At 39.2% G+C, this 18,544-nt stretch overlaps 1 protein-coding gene and 1 non-coding gene across 7 annotated transcripts in view; one reads left to right on the top strand and one right to left on the bottom strand.

Annotated features, from left to right (window-relative positions):
• R3hdm1 (R3H domain containing 1) overlaps positions 1–18,544 on the bottom strand; it is a 131,645-nt gene that overhangs the window by 3,540 nt on the left and 109,561 nt on the right. For all 6 annotated transcript variants that reach the window (XM_026779658.1, XM_026779660.1, XM_026779659.1 and 3 more), the window contains 4 exons: positions 15,805–15,956; positions 12,947–13,050; positions 9,827–9,999; positions 7,836–7,980 (listed from right to left, as the gene is read on the bottom strand). In XM_026779658.1, coding sequence (XP_026635459.1) covers positions 7,836–7,980; positions 9,827–9,999; positions 12,947–13,050; positions 15,805–15,956 — 574 coding nt within the window. The remainder of the gene's footprint in view (positions 1–7,835; positions 7,981–9,826; positions 10,000–12,946; positions 13,051–15,804; positions 15,957–18,544) is intronic.
• On the top strand, positions 17,099–17,206 carry LOC113456240. The gene has a single exon (XR_003377091.1). It is a non-coding gene; the product is annotated as a U6 spliceosomal RNA (small nuclear RNA).

The following is an 18,544-nucleotide window of genomic DNA, read 5'->3' as shown; positions in this document are numbered from 1 at the left end:
TCTCTGTGAGTTCGAGACCAGCCTGGTCTACAGAGCTAGTTTCAGGACAGGCTCCAAAGCCACAGAAAAACTCTGTCTTGAAAAAGAAAATAAAAAATAAAAGTATACACCAGATAACAGTCAACTCTTTAGTTCTGTGTATGTGTCTGTGTACATGAGTGCAGGTGCCCAGGGAGGCTGGAAGAGGGTATCATATCTTTTAGAGATGGAGTTAAGGGGGTTATGAGCTGCCCAACTGGGAACCAAATTCAGGTCCTCAACAATAGCAGTATTCACTCTTAACTGAGAAGCCATCTCTCTAGCTCCATCATTTACTTAAAAACAAAGTTCATTTATTTATTTACTATTTACTGCATGTGGGCATGCACTTCTCATAACACAAGAGTGGAGGTCTGAGGACAACTGCAGGACTCAGTTCTCTCTTTCCATCAGGTGGGTACTGGGAAATCAAACTCAGGTTGTCAGGCTTGGCAGCCAAGTAAAGTGTCCTTATAAGCCAACCATTTGCCAGACTTTCCTTAGTGTTTTTATGTGCCTGTGTGTCTCCTTAAGTGGATAGGAAGGCAGGTGTCCCAGGAAACCAGAGGTGTTGGATTCCCTTGGAAATAGACTTATAGGCAGTTGTGAGCTAGCTGATTTGGGTGTTTGGAACTAAACTCATCTTCTGTAAGAGCAGAAGAACCACTGAGACATCTTTCCATTTACTTCTGAACCATGGCAATGTATTACTTATTAAAAGATAAATTTTAGTAGGGTGGTGGTGGCACATGCCCTTAAGCCCAGAACTTGGCAGACATGCAGATCTCCGAGTTTGTTGTAACATGAAGGGGGCCTGCTGTTGGGGTTTCTGTCCTGCCTGGTACCCCACAGCTGGCAAGCCCCAAAGAAAATCACACAGAGATCTCTATGAGTTATAAAGCTGATTGGCCCATAAGCTCAGGCTACTTATTAGCTTTTGCAGCTTATATTAACCCATTGTTCTTATCTATGCTAATCACATGGTTCGGTACCATTCTCAGTGGGCAGCTCACATCTTGCCTCTTCGGAGTCTGGGCAGGAGTGGGCGAAATCAACTTCCTCCTTCCCAGAATTTCCCTGTTCTCATTGCATCATTTCTATTTCCTGTCTGATATTCCCGCCTATACTTCCTGCCTGGCCAATCAAAGTTTATTTAAAAAATGATTGACAGAATGCAGACAATTCTCCCGCACCAGTTTACAGTCAGTTTGAGGGCCAGAGAGATGACTCAGCAGTTAACAGAGAGCTGCTTTAGGTTCCCAGCACCCACATAGTGGCTCACACCAATCTGTAACTCCAATTCTAAGGGGCCCTATTCCCTCTTCTGACCTTCACAGGCACCAATGCACATAGACATATATGTAGGCAAAATACCCATACACACGAAATAGTATTAAATAAATATAAGAATAAATTTAAAAAAATTGATACATTAAGTTTTTTAAATTTTTTTATTGATGTTTATTGAGCTTTACATTTTTCTCTGCTCTCCTCCCTGCCTCTCCCCTCTCCCCTTCATTCCTCCCCCAAGGTCCCCATGCTCTCAATTTACTCAGGAGATTTTGTCTTTTTCTACTTTCTAATTCCTATGTAAATTATATCTATGTAAGTCTCTCTTAGTGTCCTCATTGTTGTCTAAGTTTTCTGGGATTGTGGTTTGTAGCCTGGCTTTCTTTGCTTTATGCTTAAAAACCACCTATGAGTGAGTGCATGTGATAATTGTCTTTCTGTGTCTGGGTTACCTCACTCAAAATGATGTTTTCTAGCTCCATCCATTTTCCTGCAAAATTCAAGCTGTAGTTATTTTTTCTGCTGTGTAGTACTCCATTGTGTAGATGAACCATATTTTCCTTATCCATTCTTTGATCGAGAGGCATTTAGGTTGTTTCCAGGTTCTGGCTATGACAAACAAACCTGCTATGAACATAGTTGAGCACATGCATGATTGAGCATCCTTTGGATATATACCCCAAAGTGGTATTACTGGGTCTTGAGGAAGGTTGTTCCCTAATTTTCTGAGAAATCCACACTGACATCCAAAGGGGTTGTACCAGCTTGCATTCCCACCAGCAATGCAGAAGTGTTCCCTTTTCCCCATAACCTCTCCACCATAAGTTGTCATCAGTGTTTTTCATCTTGGCCATTCTTACAGCTGTAAGATGGAATCTCAGAGTTGTTTTGATTTGCATTTCTTTGATGACTAAGGATGTTGAAAATTTCCTCAAGTGTCTTTCAGCCATTTTAGATTCCTCTGTTGAGAGTTCTCTTTTTTTTTTTATTGGATTATGTGTTCTTTCGGTGTCCAATTTCTTGAGTTCTTTGTATATTTTGGAGATCAGATGTGGGGTTAGTAAAGATTTTTTTCCCATTCTGTAGGCTGTTGTAATGTCTTGTTGACTGTGTCCTTTGCTTTACAGAAGCTTTTCAGTTTCAAGAGGTCTCATTCATTAATTGATTCTCTCAGTGTCTGTGCTGCTGGGGTTATATTTAGGAAGTGGTTCCCTGTGCCAATGAGTTCAAGTGTACTTCCCACCTTCTCTTTTATAGGTTCAGTGTGGCTGGCTTTATGTTGAGGTCTTTGATCCATTTGGACTTGAGTTTTGTGCATGGTGATAGATGTGGGTCTATTTTCATTCCTCTATATGTTGACATACAGTTATGCCAGCACTACTTGTTAAATATGCTTTCTTTTTTCCATTTCATCTTTTTCTGCTTCTTTGTCAAATATCCAGTGTTTGAAGGTGTGTGGATTGATATCCAGGTCTTTGATTGGGTTCCATTGTGTCTTCCTGTCTGTTCTTATGCCAATACCAGGTTGTTTTCAGTACTGTAGCTCTGCAGTAGAGTTTGAAGTCAGGGATTGTGATGCCTCCAGAAGTTCTTTTATTGTACAGGATTGTTTTGGCTATCCTCGGTTTTTTGCTTTTCTATATGAAGTTGAGTACCATTCTTTTGAGGTCTTTGAAGAATTTTGCTAGGATTTTGATGGGGGGCATTGCGTTGACTCTGTACATTAAGTTTTATAGATCCTCAAATTCACTTTTAATAAATCAAAGATTTTTTTCTTTTTTTGTTTATTGAGGCAAGATCTATGTAACCCTGCCTGTTACTTACAATGTAGACCATGGGGCCTCCAACTCAGAGATCTGACTGACTGGGCCCCACAAGTGCTGGGAGTAAAGGTACTTGTCACCATGCATGCCTCCCAGCATTTTGACACTTTCACCAATAGGTACATTTACATTCTAGGTCTGGAATCTATTCTCATTTCCCTTTCAATGAAATGTGTGCTTCTATATGTGTCCTTCTTTCTTTCTTTCTTTTTCATTTTTAGAGAAAGGGTTTATCTATGTTGCCCTAGCTGTCCTGGAACTTGGTAGACCAGGCTGGCCCTGAGCTTAGAGATCTGTCTGCCTCTGCTTCCCAAATGCTGTGATTAAAGGTGTGAGCGACCCCCACCCAGTTTTTAATGTGTTTTTAGCATGTGTACTTGCTTAGAGAGAATGACTTGGCTTTTCACCATCCCTCAGCTCTCCAACTAATCTCAGACACAATGTACAGTGTGAAGAAACACAACTACAACAGGTATAAACAAGTTAGAGTTAAGTATGTCACAATGATGAAATTAAAACAAAGCAATAGCCGGGCGGTGGTGGCGCATGCCTTTAATCCCAGCACTCGGGAGGCAGAGGCAGGCGGATCTCTGTGAGTTCGAGACCAGCCTGGTCTACAAGAGCTAGTTCCAGGACAGGCTCCAAAACCACAGAGAAACCCTGTCTCGAAAACCAAAAAAAAAAAAAAAAAAAAAAAAATAAAAAAATAAAAAAAAAATTCTCAAACTTACAATACACAGCAAGCTGCTTAAAAATTATGACACCTTAGATTTGATTGTATATGACAGAATTTATTCCCAATAGGTTGAGATTAAGACTGGGTTGGGTTAGGTGCTCTTCAGCATTTTAATTTATTTATTTTCTATTTTAAAAATATGTAAAATATCATGAGTATGCATGATATACATATATCTACACGTGTATATGCAAACAAGTGCAGGAGCCCAGAGGTGCTGGATTTCATGGCACTAATTTGGAAGTCATTGTTAGTTGCCTGATGTGAGTTTTGGGAACTGGGAACTGTTCATCTACGAGAACAATATGCACTCTTAAAAAAACAAAAACTAAACAAACAAACAAAAACAGAAAACAAAATCACCAACACACTTTTTTTTTATGTGTATGGATGCTTTGTTTGCATATATGTCTGTGTACCACATGCATGTAGTGCTATGGAGGCCCAAAGAGAACACAAGATTCCCTGAAACTAGAGTTACAGAAAATTATAAACTGCCATTCGTGTGCTAGGAATGGACCTGGAATCCTCTGGAAGAGCAGCTAGTGATCTGAACCAAGACCAAGGCAGTTGTTACAGAGGAAAACATTTAATTGTGGGCTTTCTTAGAGTTTCAGAGGCTTAGCCCATTATTACCATGGTGGGGAACATAATGGCACCCACTATGTTGGAGCAGTAGCAGGGACAAACTACCTCTAACAAGGTTATATCTCCTAATCCTTCATATCCTATCAAAGAGTTCCACTCTGTGGTGACCAAGAATATATGTGTGTGTATGGGGTCCTGTCTTTCTCTGTCCCCCTCCTCTCTCTTGCTTTTAGGATTTCTCTGCATAACTCTGGTTGTCCTAGAACTCACTTTAGAGGCCAAGCTGGCCTCGAACTAAGAGATTTACCTGCCTCTGCCTCCCGAGTGCCAGGAATAAAAGTGTGCACCATCACTGCTTGGGCATGTGCCATCTCTCTCTTACTTTTTTATAACAAGCGTTCTTGTTTTGGATTATTGTAATTGATGAGCTGGCTAGGTGGCTCAATAATATAAGTGCTTGTTGTACAAATGATCTGAGTTTGATTCCCAGAACCCATATAAAGGTAGAAGGAGAATTATTTCACAAAGTTGTTCTATGACTTTTACACATAAGCTGTGGCTCATGTGTGCTCACCTCCATGGCATACATGTACACTAATAAAACTAAGTAATAAAATTAAGAAATAAAATAATTGAACTATAAAAAATTTAGGAATACAGAATTATAAAGGTGAAAATCATGCTGGAGAAATCACTTACTAGAGGAGCACTGGCTGCTCTTCCAGAGGACCTAGGTTCAATTCCTAGCACCCACACAGTGACTCACACACAACCATGTTGTTCAAGGGGACCTGACACCCTCTTCTGGCTTCTACAGGCACCAGGCATACAGGTTCAGCCATACATACAGGTAAAATATCCATATTCATGAAATAAAATATTAATAATGAAAAAAGATTTTTCAAAAAGGAGAAAATACAAGCCATTCGGGAAATTCTATCAATTCTGATATTCTGGTATGTATGTTTTCAGTTTTTGTTCTATTATACGAGTGTGATCTTTTTTTTTTTTTCTTCAGAGACAGGGTTTCTCTATGTAACAGTCCTGGCTGTCCTGGAACTTGCTCTGTAGACCAAGCTGACCTTGAACTCAGAGATCTGCCTGCCTCTGCCTCCAGAGTACTGGCATTAAAGGAGTGTGCTACCACCGCCAGGTTGTGTGCTCATGTCTACTATGTGTATAATATATAATTCCTTTAAAAAGTGAGGTAGAATTAACATATGAGAAAAATGGATATTTGAAGGGTAGTTTGATAAATTCTGACAGTAGGAAGTCTATATAACCATGACTACCAAGAGCAAAGGATATTTGCATTCTCCAAATAGTTACCCTCTTATTTCCTTACCAGTTACTTCTACATTTCATTTTCACTTTCTGATTTCTAATTTACAGATTAGATTAACTTATTAGGCAAATTTCATATAATTAGAACCATACAGTACACCTCCTTAAATGTCTCGATTTTTGTTCAAAACAATGAATAAGACATATATATATATGTGGTTGCTTTGCTCACTTATTTATTTTTAAAGATACTGTCATACTATGTATTCCATATGACACAAGGTTTTTCTGCTAAGCAGTATTTTTTTTTATTTTTTATTTTTTTGGTTTTTTTGAGACAAAGTTTCTCTGTGGCTTTGGAGCCTGTCCTGGAACTCGCTCTGTAGATAAGCAGTATTTTTTTGCTTTGTTTTGTTTTGTTTTTCGAGACGGGGTTTCTCTGTGGCTTTGGAGCCTGTCCTGGAACTCGCTCTGTAGACCAGGCTGGTCTCGAACTCACAGAGATCCACCTGCCTCTGCCTCCAGTGCTGGGATTAAAGGCGTGCGCCACCATCGCCCGGCGATAGGCAGTATTTTTATACACATAATTCATTCTGAGTGATAGATGCTTAAGTCGTGTCCAGTTTGGGATATTTATAAATCTTATTTTTGTTGTTCGCTTTTTGAGACAGGGTTTCTTTGTATAACAGTCCTAGCTGTCCTGGAACTTGCCTTGAAGACCAGGCTGGCTTTAATTTCACAGAGAGTCACCTGCCCCTGGAGTGCTGGGATTAAATGTGTGTGTCACCATACCTTGTTTATAAATGTTCTTGTGAACACAGTTCATTTTTCCTTCCAGCTAGGAGTGGAATGGCTGAGCTGTGTGGCATGCTGTTAACTATAAGAAACCGCTTCTTCTTTCTGCAAAGTGTTTATATTTTATTATAGTCTCATCACTAAAATTAGAAAGTTGCTTTCTCTGTATTTTCAACTTTTGGTGTTGACAGCCTTTTTCGTCATACTTATTCTAGTGGGCATAAAATAGGGGCTCATTCTTGTTTTAATATAAGTTTCTTCAGCAATTGGCTTTGTTGATTAACTTATCAAGGGCTTGATAGAAATCTGTATATTGGTTTTTTAAACGCCTGTTTAACCTGCTTTACAAAAATCATATGGTGAATGCTTTCCCATTTAATAATTCTTTTTTTTTATAAAAAAAATTATGGGCAAATGTGTGTTGGAATATGTGTATGAGTGCATGCCTGAGGAGCCAGAAAGAGGGGTTGGACACCCTGGAACTGGAAGTGTGGGTGGCTGTGAGCCACCTAATGTGGGTACTAGAAAACCTCAGGTCTTCTGTAAAAGAAGTGATGTACACGAACATTCTCTCCAGTCCCATAAATGATAAACAGATGGTTCAGGGATTAGCATCTGCTGCTTTTCTAGAGTACCCGAGTTTGGTTCCTGATGCCCATGGCAGGCAACTCAAAATCATCTGTAACTCTAGCTCCAGGGACTCTCTGAAACTTTTGGCTTCTCTGGATACCTGCACTCATAAACAAACACATACCCTAATACATAATTTAAAACAAAAATTTTCAAAGCATGGCTCTAATACAGAAACAGTGTACCAAATGGCCAAATTATAATGTACCTATTTCTTTTTGATGGATATGTAAGTTTTTACCTTTTTCTTTTCTTTTTTTGGGCCCCAGGTAAATGATTTCCACAGTAGCTATTAATCATCCCCATGCCTATCTGTTCCTGTAAGTACATGGAGGTACAGTGATAATAACGAATTTTCTTTATTCATAAAGTGGGGGCACATCAAATTTTGTATAAATGCTTACTAAATAAATTTCTTAACAAGCAAACTATAAACACAGAACAAATATAAAACATCGTGTACATTACTATGAGGGAATTACTAAGTTTCTAATTAAGTATTAGAACCAAGACTGATAACACAAGTTTGATCCCTGGAACAAACTCACGATTTTCACATGTAGCACACACTCATGCAAACTAATATATACAGTTATACAGAGAAGAGTGACAGGTATCATGAGGATGGTTTACCATTCTCTGAACCTGTGACAAGATTCAGGAACACTTACCCTGCGCAGGAACAAAAGGTCTAGCAAACTGGGACATGATGGAAAGTGGCGGTCCTGAGGGACGGATGGTCTTCAGTGTTGACAGCTGGGCTGGTGCTGGTGACTGCACTGGCGAAATGATGGGGCTGCTAAGTTGAGGGCTGTGCTGCAATCACAGCAGAGGGAAATTAGGCAGTGGGCAGGCTATTGAAAAATTCCCATTTGGACAAATTTTTTATTCACTGAATAATAAATTGATACCTATTTAAAAAGTTCAATCATTATGAATAATCTTCACCTTCAAACACTAGCAACAGATTACCCCTATGCATTTGTGCTTACACATCATCATTACAAAAATGAGAACAGACTATTATATTGTTGAAACTTGCTTTGTAACTTGGCAATAATGTTGCTGCTTTTGTAAGAACATATATCTATCTCAATCTTTTATAAATTAAATGTTTACAAAATTTTATTTCAAAATAATTTCATCCTTGGAAAATAAAAGTATAATGCAAAGGATTCCTAAGTTTCCTAAATGGTGATTTTTTTTTCTCCAGTCTTACTGTATAGCCCTGGTTCACCTCAAATTCAATATGTAGACCAAGCTAGCCTCAAACTCATTTCTGATCTTCCCAACTCTGCCTGGGTTTCAGGCATGTGCTGCCATACCCAGGTTACATCTTCTTTATATTCATTTGCTTTCTCTCTTACAATTATATGACTTTGTGATTTGAGAACCTTCTGATATATATGCCAATATACCACCTTATGTAATCAGTAAAGTGCACATACAAGATCATTGCAATGGTGCAAGATGACAGGAATTTTTCAGTTCCATTATAATCTATTTTCTTTGAGGGCAATGACTTGAACCTATTCAAGTCACATATCACATTAAAAGGTAAATATTTGAGTCACCTTTAGTGATTGTGACAACTGATGAGTACAACTGTTGGTGTCACTAGGTCCAAAGTTATTTGCCTAATCTGTCTACTTTAAAGGTCCCATTAACATTTTTATTTAATGGTTTTAGCATGCTGACAATTTTTACTTGTTCTTTGTTGACAGGGTCTGAAGGCCAAACTCACTATATAGCTAAGACAACTTTGTACTCCTTGTTTTCCTGTTCCAGCTTCCAGGTGCTGGGATTATAGGTGAGTAACACCATGCCTGGTGTGATGGTTTAAATAAGAATGTTCCCATAGGCTCACTTTTTAAAGTTTGATCCCTAATCCATACAACTGTTTAGGAAGGATTAGGAGATAGGTGTGGCCTTGCTGGAGGAGGCGTGTCACTAGAGGTGGGCTTTGAAGTTTCAAAGGCTCACACCATTCCCAGTTCGTCCGTCCTCTCTGCCTTGTGATTGTGAATGAAAGCACTAAGACACAGCTCTACCACCATGCCTGCCTGTCACCATGCTCCCTGCTGTGATCATCACGGACTCTAACCCTCTGGGACAGTAGTCCCAATAAATGATTTATTTTATAAGTTGCCTTATAAGTTGGTCATCGTGCCTTTTCATAGCAATAGAAAAGTAACAAAGACACCTGGCGCTTCAATCTTCTTCTTTGCCAAACTTGAAATTCTGCTTCAGCTTTCTGAATGCTGCAAATTTAAAGACATGAACAAGTATGCCCAGTTCTCTTTTGATATATTGTAGGTCAAATTTATTTTGAACATAAATAAGTTGGCAAATAAAAGTGAGGTATAGAGATCACAAGTTTGAGGCCAGGCTAGGCTACAGAAGACCTTATTTTAAAACTTGGAAAATAGTATTTGGATACTGATATAAATGTCTGGAGTAAGGACTGTTCAAATGTCCCTATTAATCTTAGGAGGATTTCAAATGTGAAGAAAGGGTTGTTTCTAAATAACAAACCAAGTCACTTAGAGCTTTAATCTCAGAAGCAGAGGCAAATAGAGCAATGTGATTTCCAGGTCACAGGACTACACAATGAGACTGACTCAAAAACAAACAACAAATAGATAATGAACACATATCTTACCTGAACAACATTATCTATGTTGTTAAATTCCAAACACTTCTGCCCTCTCTGATGGTCACAGTAGTATTTGTTTTGTTTCCACTGTGGGGGTGAGTGCGCCCGGGACTGGGGATTGTTTGGTAGGTTGAGCTGCATCATCACCATTCCTCCACCAGGGGGCTGCTGAGGCACAGCTGGAAATCAGGAGAATTAGCACACTGAAATCAGCGTGTTTAACACTAGGAAAACAACATTAACTTCAAATTTCTGAATCAGATTCTGTAACTATGTATATAAGCCAGATTCAAGCTCTCATGTAGCCTGCTACACATAAGTGGTATCTTAAAAAAAAAAAATAACAAAAAACCACTACAAAACAATAAAAAAAAAATAAAAATAAAAAAGGCAGGAATTCTTTAGACCTAAATATCTGAAAGAACCTAGTAGAAAACAGCATAAAATATATACTTTATAAATGCTCCTAATTTTTAAAGTAGATGTTTTCCAAATAAAAACAAATTTTATGAGTATTTTGCCAAAAATAAGGGTCAGGCCAGTCATGGTGGTGCATACTTTTAATCCCAAAAGAGGCACACAGATTTTTGTGAGTTCGAGAACAGCATGGTCTACATAGAGTTCCAAGACAGCCAGGGCTATTTACAGTGATAAGCCCTATCTCAAAAAACCAAACTAAACTAAACCAACAGGAAAATAAAACCAAAAATAAGAGGAAAGGTTACACTTGTACAGGGTGAACTAGCAGAGAAAATATTGCCCAGGGGGTCAGAGAGCCCAATTTTAGTACTCTGAAAAAATCTGCTCCAGAAAATAATTTCACCTCTTTTAGTTTGTTTTCTCACTTGAAAAAGAAGGTTAGCCAAGACTAATAAGGTTGACTTTATAAAGTTGCAAAAGTTGTATATATGTAAAAATACCTTGCTGAGGGCTGGCCATATTGCTCAGTGAGTAAAGGTGCCTGTCGTCAAGCTAGATAACCTGAATTTGATCTCTAGGACCTACATGGGGGAGGCAAACAGCTCCTGAAAGTTGGTTGCTCTCTGACTTTCACATGCTTATCATAGAGTTAGACAGACATTCCTAATAAACACTTTACTAATTTCTTCAGCAGATAAATAAACAGGGGTACCTTCTTATTTCTCTTGCATAGATACTACTGCTACTGCATTTAAAAATATACTTATTTTTTGTGTGCATGTGCATATATGTACCCTGCGTGTACAAGGGTACATGCGCTGAGTCGTGGCAATGTAAGGAGATAGGACAGCCTCTACCTTGTTGAGGCAAGGTCTTCAGCTGTGCTGCATACTCCAAGCTTCATGGCCCTTGAGCTTCTCAGTGACTCTGCCTTTAATTTAGCATAGAAGTACTGGGATCACACGTGTGCCACTACATCCAGCCTTTTTGTTTGCTTGTTTTGTTTTTTGTGGGTGCATGACGGGGTGGTGGTGGTTGAGACAGGGTCTTATAAAATGTGACCTGCCTGGCCTTGAAATCAGAGATTTGGTTACCTCTGCTTACTGTTTGCTACATTAAAAGTGTGCACTACCACACCTTTTATTTTATTACATGTATGTTCCACGGATCAAGCCTGGATTGTCAGGCTTAGGTGGCTAGTGCCTTTACCCACTGAGTCATATCCTAGGTTCCATTTTAGTAGCAAGTATGTGCTTTACCAGATATCAAGAACATTAAGCTATGCGATATAGATCTATGCCCTGATTAAGGACTTTGGTTGGTACTATAGTAATCCTAATGATGGTTCCAGTTCCCTACATAGAAAACCAGCTTGACTGGGCAGGATGTCTCAAGGTCTCCCAAGTGTGAACTGGATACAGCCACAGTTAGTCATTTACTGTTTATCTGTCAACAAACTATCACGGGAAAATGCAGTGTAATGCTAAAGATTTGTAAACAAGCAGAGAGAGGCATTAGAGCTTTTAAAAGACTTGGAGAAACATTTGACAAAGAGAGGATCTGGGGGATAGTCTTTCCTAGATGGAAAAACAGTAAAATAAGTACTTCTGGTGTGAAAAATTGTAATTTGCAGCCCCCAAGAGGCTGAGAAAGGAAATTAGCCTTGAATTTGAGGCAAGTCTGAGGCAGAATGAGCTGTAGGCTAGTTTGGTTTTAAAGAAAGACACAGTCTCAAAAGGGAGTAAAAAAGGAAAAAAACATGCAGTCGTAGTAAGAAATTAGGTTCTGTGCATCTGAGCATGCATGTGTAACTGGGAGGCTTGCTAGTGAGGAAGGGAAAAGGGGCAGTATATTTGAGTTTGTTTTTTTAAGATTTGTTTTTATGTTATATGTATGGTGCTTTGTCTGTGTGGATGTATGTGACTGCACTATATGTATGCAGTATCTGAGGACTTCAGAAGAGGGGAATAGATCCCTTAGAACTGGAGTTAAAGCCAGATGTTAGCCATCATATGGGTGCTAGGAACTGAACAAGGGTCCTTTGAAGAGCACCAGTGTTCTTGTTCTTAACTGATCGATGACCTATATAGCTCCAGCCCATATCTGAGTTTTTTATTCAGAGAATGACATGAAGTAATTTCTGTTAGAGGACAATAGATTGGTAACTGTGTGTGTGTTGGGAAATGCAAAGGCAATAAAAATGAGCACAGCAGGGAAGACGCCACTGAGGAAATAGTGACTCTGTGAGTGTGACAGGGAGTCACAGAGAGTCATGGTTCTGAGACCTCTGCATTAGTCAGTAGATAGAGGAAATAATGAGCCTGACATGATTTTGAACTTCTCGGTAGAGATGTTCAGTAGAAACTGGCTACATGATTTTGTTTCAGTAGGAGCAAGATTTACCAGATGTTATCAAAAAATAATAGCCGAGGCCTTAGGTTGATCTGATTATACAGAAGGCTCTAGAAAATAACCTAGAAAGGACTAGGAAAAGTATCCCCAAGATTACCAACGTCATAGAGCGGGGAGAATAAAGGCAGAACAATGAGCCGGGTATTAGAAAAGGAAGACATGACCTGCACATGCTATCCTGACTCAGCACAGTACATGAGACATCTGAGTGCATGTCAGCAGTCTGCCAGCTGAGAACCAGTCAACTACCCTCAAATGAATGAACCCCGAATCTGTGTCAGCTGTTAGGCATACCTGCACACTGATGGCCTTGGAGCTGCTGAGAACTGCATGGTGATGTGGTTCGAGGAAACTGTACTTGTTCTGACCCTGGATGCTGTAAGTAACCAACTGCAGAGCTACAGGGTAAAACACCAAACACAGAAAACAGTACAATGAAATGAAGATAATTAAAAAGTCTGAAATAAAATTCCTTCAAATGTATTTAAATAGATGTATTTTTCAAACTGGCAGGCAAGAGTCAAACCTCATTTAATTCTTTGTTCTGTGATCACTCAGTAAAAACCACTTTACATTCACAGCACTGACCAATATACTGCAAATTTTACGATGATTCTAACATTTCTATTGTAGTGATCAAGTAGTGATTTAAAAAGAAGTCACGCTACATAGTGGTGGTTCAATATTTTCTCTTAATCCCAGCACTTGGGAAGCAGAAACAGGCAGATATCTGTGAGTTCAAGGATAGCCTGGTTTACAGATCAAGGTCCAGGACAGCGAGGGTTGCACAGTGAAATCCTGTCAGGAAAAGAAAAAAAAAAAAAAAACCAAAAACCCCAAAACAACAACAAAAAAGAAATCACTAATTTATAAAATAAAAAGTGATGTAATTGGAGTTCATGAAGTATACAAAAGAGAATGTGGTTACGAAGGGTAGTGGGGAGGGGCATTTGGGAAGATTTGGAGGGCAGAAAGGGAAGGGAGAAATGCAATTAAGTTATAATTAAAAAAAAAAAGAATGGACAATTTGACAATAATGAAACTCAGAAAAGAAATGTTGTTTCTTGAAAAATGTAGTAAGCTGGGCAGAGGTGGCACCTATCTTTACTCCTAGCACTCAGGAGGCAGAAGGAGGCAAATCTCTGAGTTTGAGGCCAGCCTGGTCTATAGAGTGAGTTCCAGGACAGCCAGGGCTACATACAGAAAGCCTGTCTTGAAAAAAAAAACAACAAACAAAACCAAGAATAAAAAAAAAGAAAAAGAAAAAAGAAAACAATTCAGGACCCAGGAATAGTGTGGGCCCCTTTTAGGTAAATCTTCCCTCAATTGAGGTCAGCTAGACAATACTACCCTTACCCATAGGCATGCCCAAGGCCAGTCTGAGCTAGGCATTCCCTCATTAAGACTCTCTTCCAAAGAGATTCCGAGGTAACAACCTAGCTGACAATTAAAACTAGCTATGGTAATAAATGATGAGGTTTCGTCAGTGCTATATGTCATTCTTCAAACTCTCAGACCAGCCGGGCGGTGGTGGCGCACGCCTTTAATCCCAGCACTTGGGAGGCAGAGGCAGGCGGATCTCTGTGAGTTCGAGACCAGCCAGGTCTACAAGAGCTAGTTCCAGGACAGGCTCCAAAACCACAGAGAAACCCTGTCTCGAAAAAACCAAAAAACAAAAAAAAACCAAACTCTCAGACCATGTCTGCCCCAGCAATTTGAGACTAGGGCCTCTAATCCATTTGCCTGAGTCTCACTCAGCCTCAGTCAATTTGCTGGTACCTCGGCCCTAAAGCTGAACCCCACCAGATATTGTCAAAGGGAGGGACTAGCAAATTAGCATTAGTCATGAAAGGTTTAGGAATGTCCCAAAATGTGGGAGAAGCCTAGTGAGGGCACCTCAGTACCTGGTAACAGGAAGTACATGAGGAAATAACATGCCAGGTCAGGCCTTTAAACCTAGCACTTGAGAGGCCAAGGTGGGTAAATCGTCTTGGCCAAGTACGACTACATAGTGAGACCTTTAAACAATTACTTTTTATAAAAGGATATTATTTATTTATTATGTATATAGTGTTCTGCTGCATGACAGAAGAGAGCACCAGATCTAATTACAGATGGTTATGAGCCACCATGTGGTTGCTGGGAATTAAACTCAAGAACTCTAGAAGAGCAGTCAATACTATTAACCTGTGAGCCATCTCTTTAGTTCCACACAATTACTTAAAAAAAAAATTTATATATATATAATGAATACAATACTCTGCCTGCATGTGTACCTGCCCCTGAAGAGGGCACCAGACCTCATGAAAGATGGTTGAGCCACCATGTGGTTGCTGGGAACTGAACTCAGGAGCTCTGGAACAAGAGTCAGTGCTCTTAACCACTGAGCCATCTCTCCAGCCCCACACAATTACCTTTTAAGAGATTTATTTATGAGTAAGTCAGCCAGAGTTGTAAGCAACTGTTAGCTGCACGAAGTGGGTGGTGCTAAGAACCAAACTCAGGCTCTCTAGAAGAGCAACAATTCTTAACTGCTGAGATGTTTCTCCAGTCCCTACTCTCATTTTTAATCAGGTGTGGGTGTTGGCATATAGGTAAATAATTGTACATGAATGCAGGAGCCTGTGTGGGCCAGAGGCATTAGGTCCCCCAAAGATGGTGTTGTAAGCCACCAAGAACTCTTTACTGCAATGCCACCTTTCCAGGCTCCATTTTCAGAGATTTTAAATCCACATTAATTTCTATTTTCAAAGGGCTGGAAAATTAGTTTATATAAATGTTTAGAAATTATTAGAAAAGGGGCTTGAGAATGGTTCAGTAGTTAAGAGCACAGCTTTTCTTACAGAGGATCTGAGTTCAGTACCCAGTATCCACATGACAGGTCACAACCACCAGTAACTTCAGTTCTGGGGGATTCAATGCCCTCTTTTCTTCCTGGGCATTGCATACATGTGTTGTACTTACGTACATGCAGAAAAACATACACACGTATATAAAATAAAAATAAATAAATCTAAAAAATTACTAGATAAATAGCATCATACATTTTTTTGCTTTATAATAGAAAATTATTTTAGTAATTTAGTCAACTGTAAACCTCTGGTGCAGCACAACACACTCCTGTGCACGGGAGGTTTTGTAGTCACACTCACCTTAAATTACTTTGTTGGCCAGGTGGAATGACACTGTAGTAGACCGGCATTCCTGTTGTGGGCAGAGACCCTTGATTAGACTGGTTAGGGAACACAACAGGCTGTTGGTAAGTCTGATGGGCAATTCCTTGGGAACCTTGAGGCAGTGAAACCTAAAATTGGAAGACAATTAAATACAAAAATGTTTTTCTAAACCTTGCAGATGTTCATGTCCAGTTCCTATGAACTTGTAAAGCACTGGTAGATAGGAGAAGCTCACCACAATACTACCCTAACAGTTTATGTGTCCTTGGACCAGCTGTTTTGGACTAATGGAAATCATAATAGGCTAAGTGTATTCAATTTTTGAAAAACATGATTTATTCTTTTAAAAGTTATTTAGAAAAAGAAGCCCTGAGCAAAAAGATGATCATGTGACAAGGAAGAGACATCCAATTTACCTCAGGCAAAGTTGACAAGGATTCAGGGAGCATATCAGTGAAGCACACTAGGTCACAGTGAGAGCTATGGAGCTTCGGTTGTCCAAAAGAGGCCCCATCTCCTCACTTGACTACTTAAGAGACACTAAGGGCCCCCAGTTCCACATCAGAAAAGCTGGAAGTGACTCTGGAAACTGCTCTGAGCAGAGACAGAACATCTAAAGGAGTGAGTACAGCAAGCATCTGGGAAGTGGATTTTCAAATCACTAAAAGCAACTGGATGGTCATGTTAGATCTTAACACTCTACTTCAGTTCTCCAGCTTCTAAATCATAAACCACACAGGCATAATAAGGTATCCTGATTTATAAATGTACCATAAAATTAGTGGGTTGTAGTGATTTTATTAAATAAATCCAACATATAAACTTATGATGGTGATGCTGTCAAAGTGATGGTGACAGTGAAGGTCAGCACTACTGAGGACTTACTACCAGGTTCCAGATGCTGTGTGTAGATCTCACAAAAAACACCCGAACAACCTATGCAACTACTTTCATACATTCTTGGGCAACTTTTGTTCGTTTTGAGGTTTGTTTTTTTTTTCCTGTTGCTGTTGGGTTTTATTTGAGAAAGGGCCTTGCTATTGTAACTGATCTTAAAATTGCATTGCAAACCAGGCTGGCCTAAAACTTGCTGTAATCCTTATGCTTCTGCCTCTAAAGTAGAACATTACAGGTGTTGTGCAACCATGATGGGCAACATCTCAGTTTTAGTAAATTGACTGTAATTACATAATTTCTCTAAAGTTTACTATCATTCTAGGCTAGTCAGTATCACACAGTAAAACCTAGCCTTTTTAAAAAAAGACTTAAAGTGCTCGCTTCGGCAGCACATATACTGAAATTGGAACGATACAGAGAAGATTAGCATGGCCCCTGCGCAAGGATGACAAAAAAAAAAAAAGACTTAAAATTAATTCTTAAAATTAAGTTTAAGTCTTATCTCTAAAATACAACCTGTAACCAGTCATCTCAAAATACAAAACTGTTAATAATTTGGTGCAATTATTCCAAATTAATAAAACAAATAATTTTGTCTGATTTATCCATCTTTGTAAAATATAACTGAAATGTCTTTCTGTTTACTAAGGAGGTATATAATGTTTTGAGATTATTTCCAGTTGAATAAGTTAAAGTTGAAGTTAAAAAGGAAAGCTTTATCTAGTTGACTTTGTGTGTACACATATTGTACACCGAAGACACAGGGTGACACTGTGTGTACCTCAGTCACTCTCCTTGTATTTTTAGAAAAAAATTCTCACTGAACTTGAAGCTCACCAATTCCAGTAGGCTGGCTGGGCCAGAGCCCCCATGTTTCCATCTACCCAACACTGAAATCACAGGTGTGTACTGCTGCCCCTTGTTTTGTGGATGCTGAAGATGGACCTCAGGTCCTGATAATTACACAAGAAGCAGTATTAAGGACTGAGCCATTTCTCTAGCACTCAAATGTATTTTTTAACAAGAAAAACACCTGCCAGAAATGGTGGCGAATACCTTTAATTTCAGCACTTGGGAGGCAGAGGCAGGTAGATCACTGTGTGTAAATTCTACATAGTGTGACCTACATAGCCAGACCTACATAGTTGGATTCTGCTTAAGATTATGTGGTATCCACTGCCTCTAGGTCCATGCCAGTTTGAGTGACCTGCACTGCTAACTGGAGCCATAGTGCCATCCAGGTCCAGGCTGCTGCAAAGGACCATGTCTGGATCCATGGTCCAACAGCAGCTGGGGTCTGTGTGGATATTCATGGCTGGTATTGCTACTCAAAATGGTAGAAACATGACAGAGAAAGCTTCAATTCACAGACGGCCACAACACTTTCTCTTATCATTTACTTTCATATTTACCCAGTGTGAGGATTGCTTGATATACTATAAGAAACAACTTGTAAAAAAGGACATGATATAGTACAAGCTTAATGTTTTAAACTCCAGAACTACAAAACCAATGTTTCTCTCCAAAAACAAAACATAGAACTATTTTCAACATCTAGGTCCATTTAAAAATTATTATACCGACTGGGTGGTGGCAGCTCACGAACCTTTAATCCTGGCACCTAGGAGGCAGAGGCAGACAAATCTCTAAATTCAAAGCCAGCCTAGTCTACAGAGTGACTTTCAGGACAGCTACATACAGAAACTTTGTCTTGAAAAACAAAAAATAAAATAACAACAACAAACTATATTAACAAAGCTATACCTTCTTTAAAATAACATTTCTTAAAATATTTATTTATTTATTTGTTTGTTTATTT

Source organism: Microtus ochrogaster, chromosome 6, assembly GCF_000317375.1.
Source record: "Microtus ochrogaster isolate Prairie Vole_2 chromosome 6, MicOch1.0, whole genome shotgun sequence".
In the NCBI taxonomy this organism is placed as follows: Eukaryota; Metazoa; Chordata; class Mammalia; order Rodentia; family Cricetidae; genus Microtus; species Microtus ochrogaster.
Note: the sequence above shows the minus strand (reverse complement) of the source record. Positions and strands in the feature narration are given on the sequence as shown.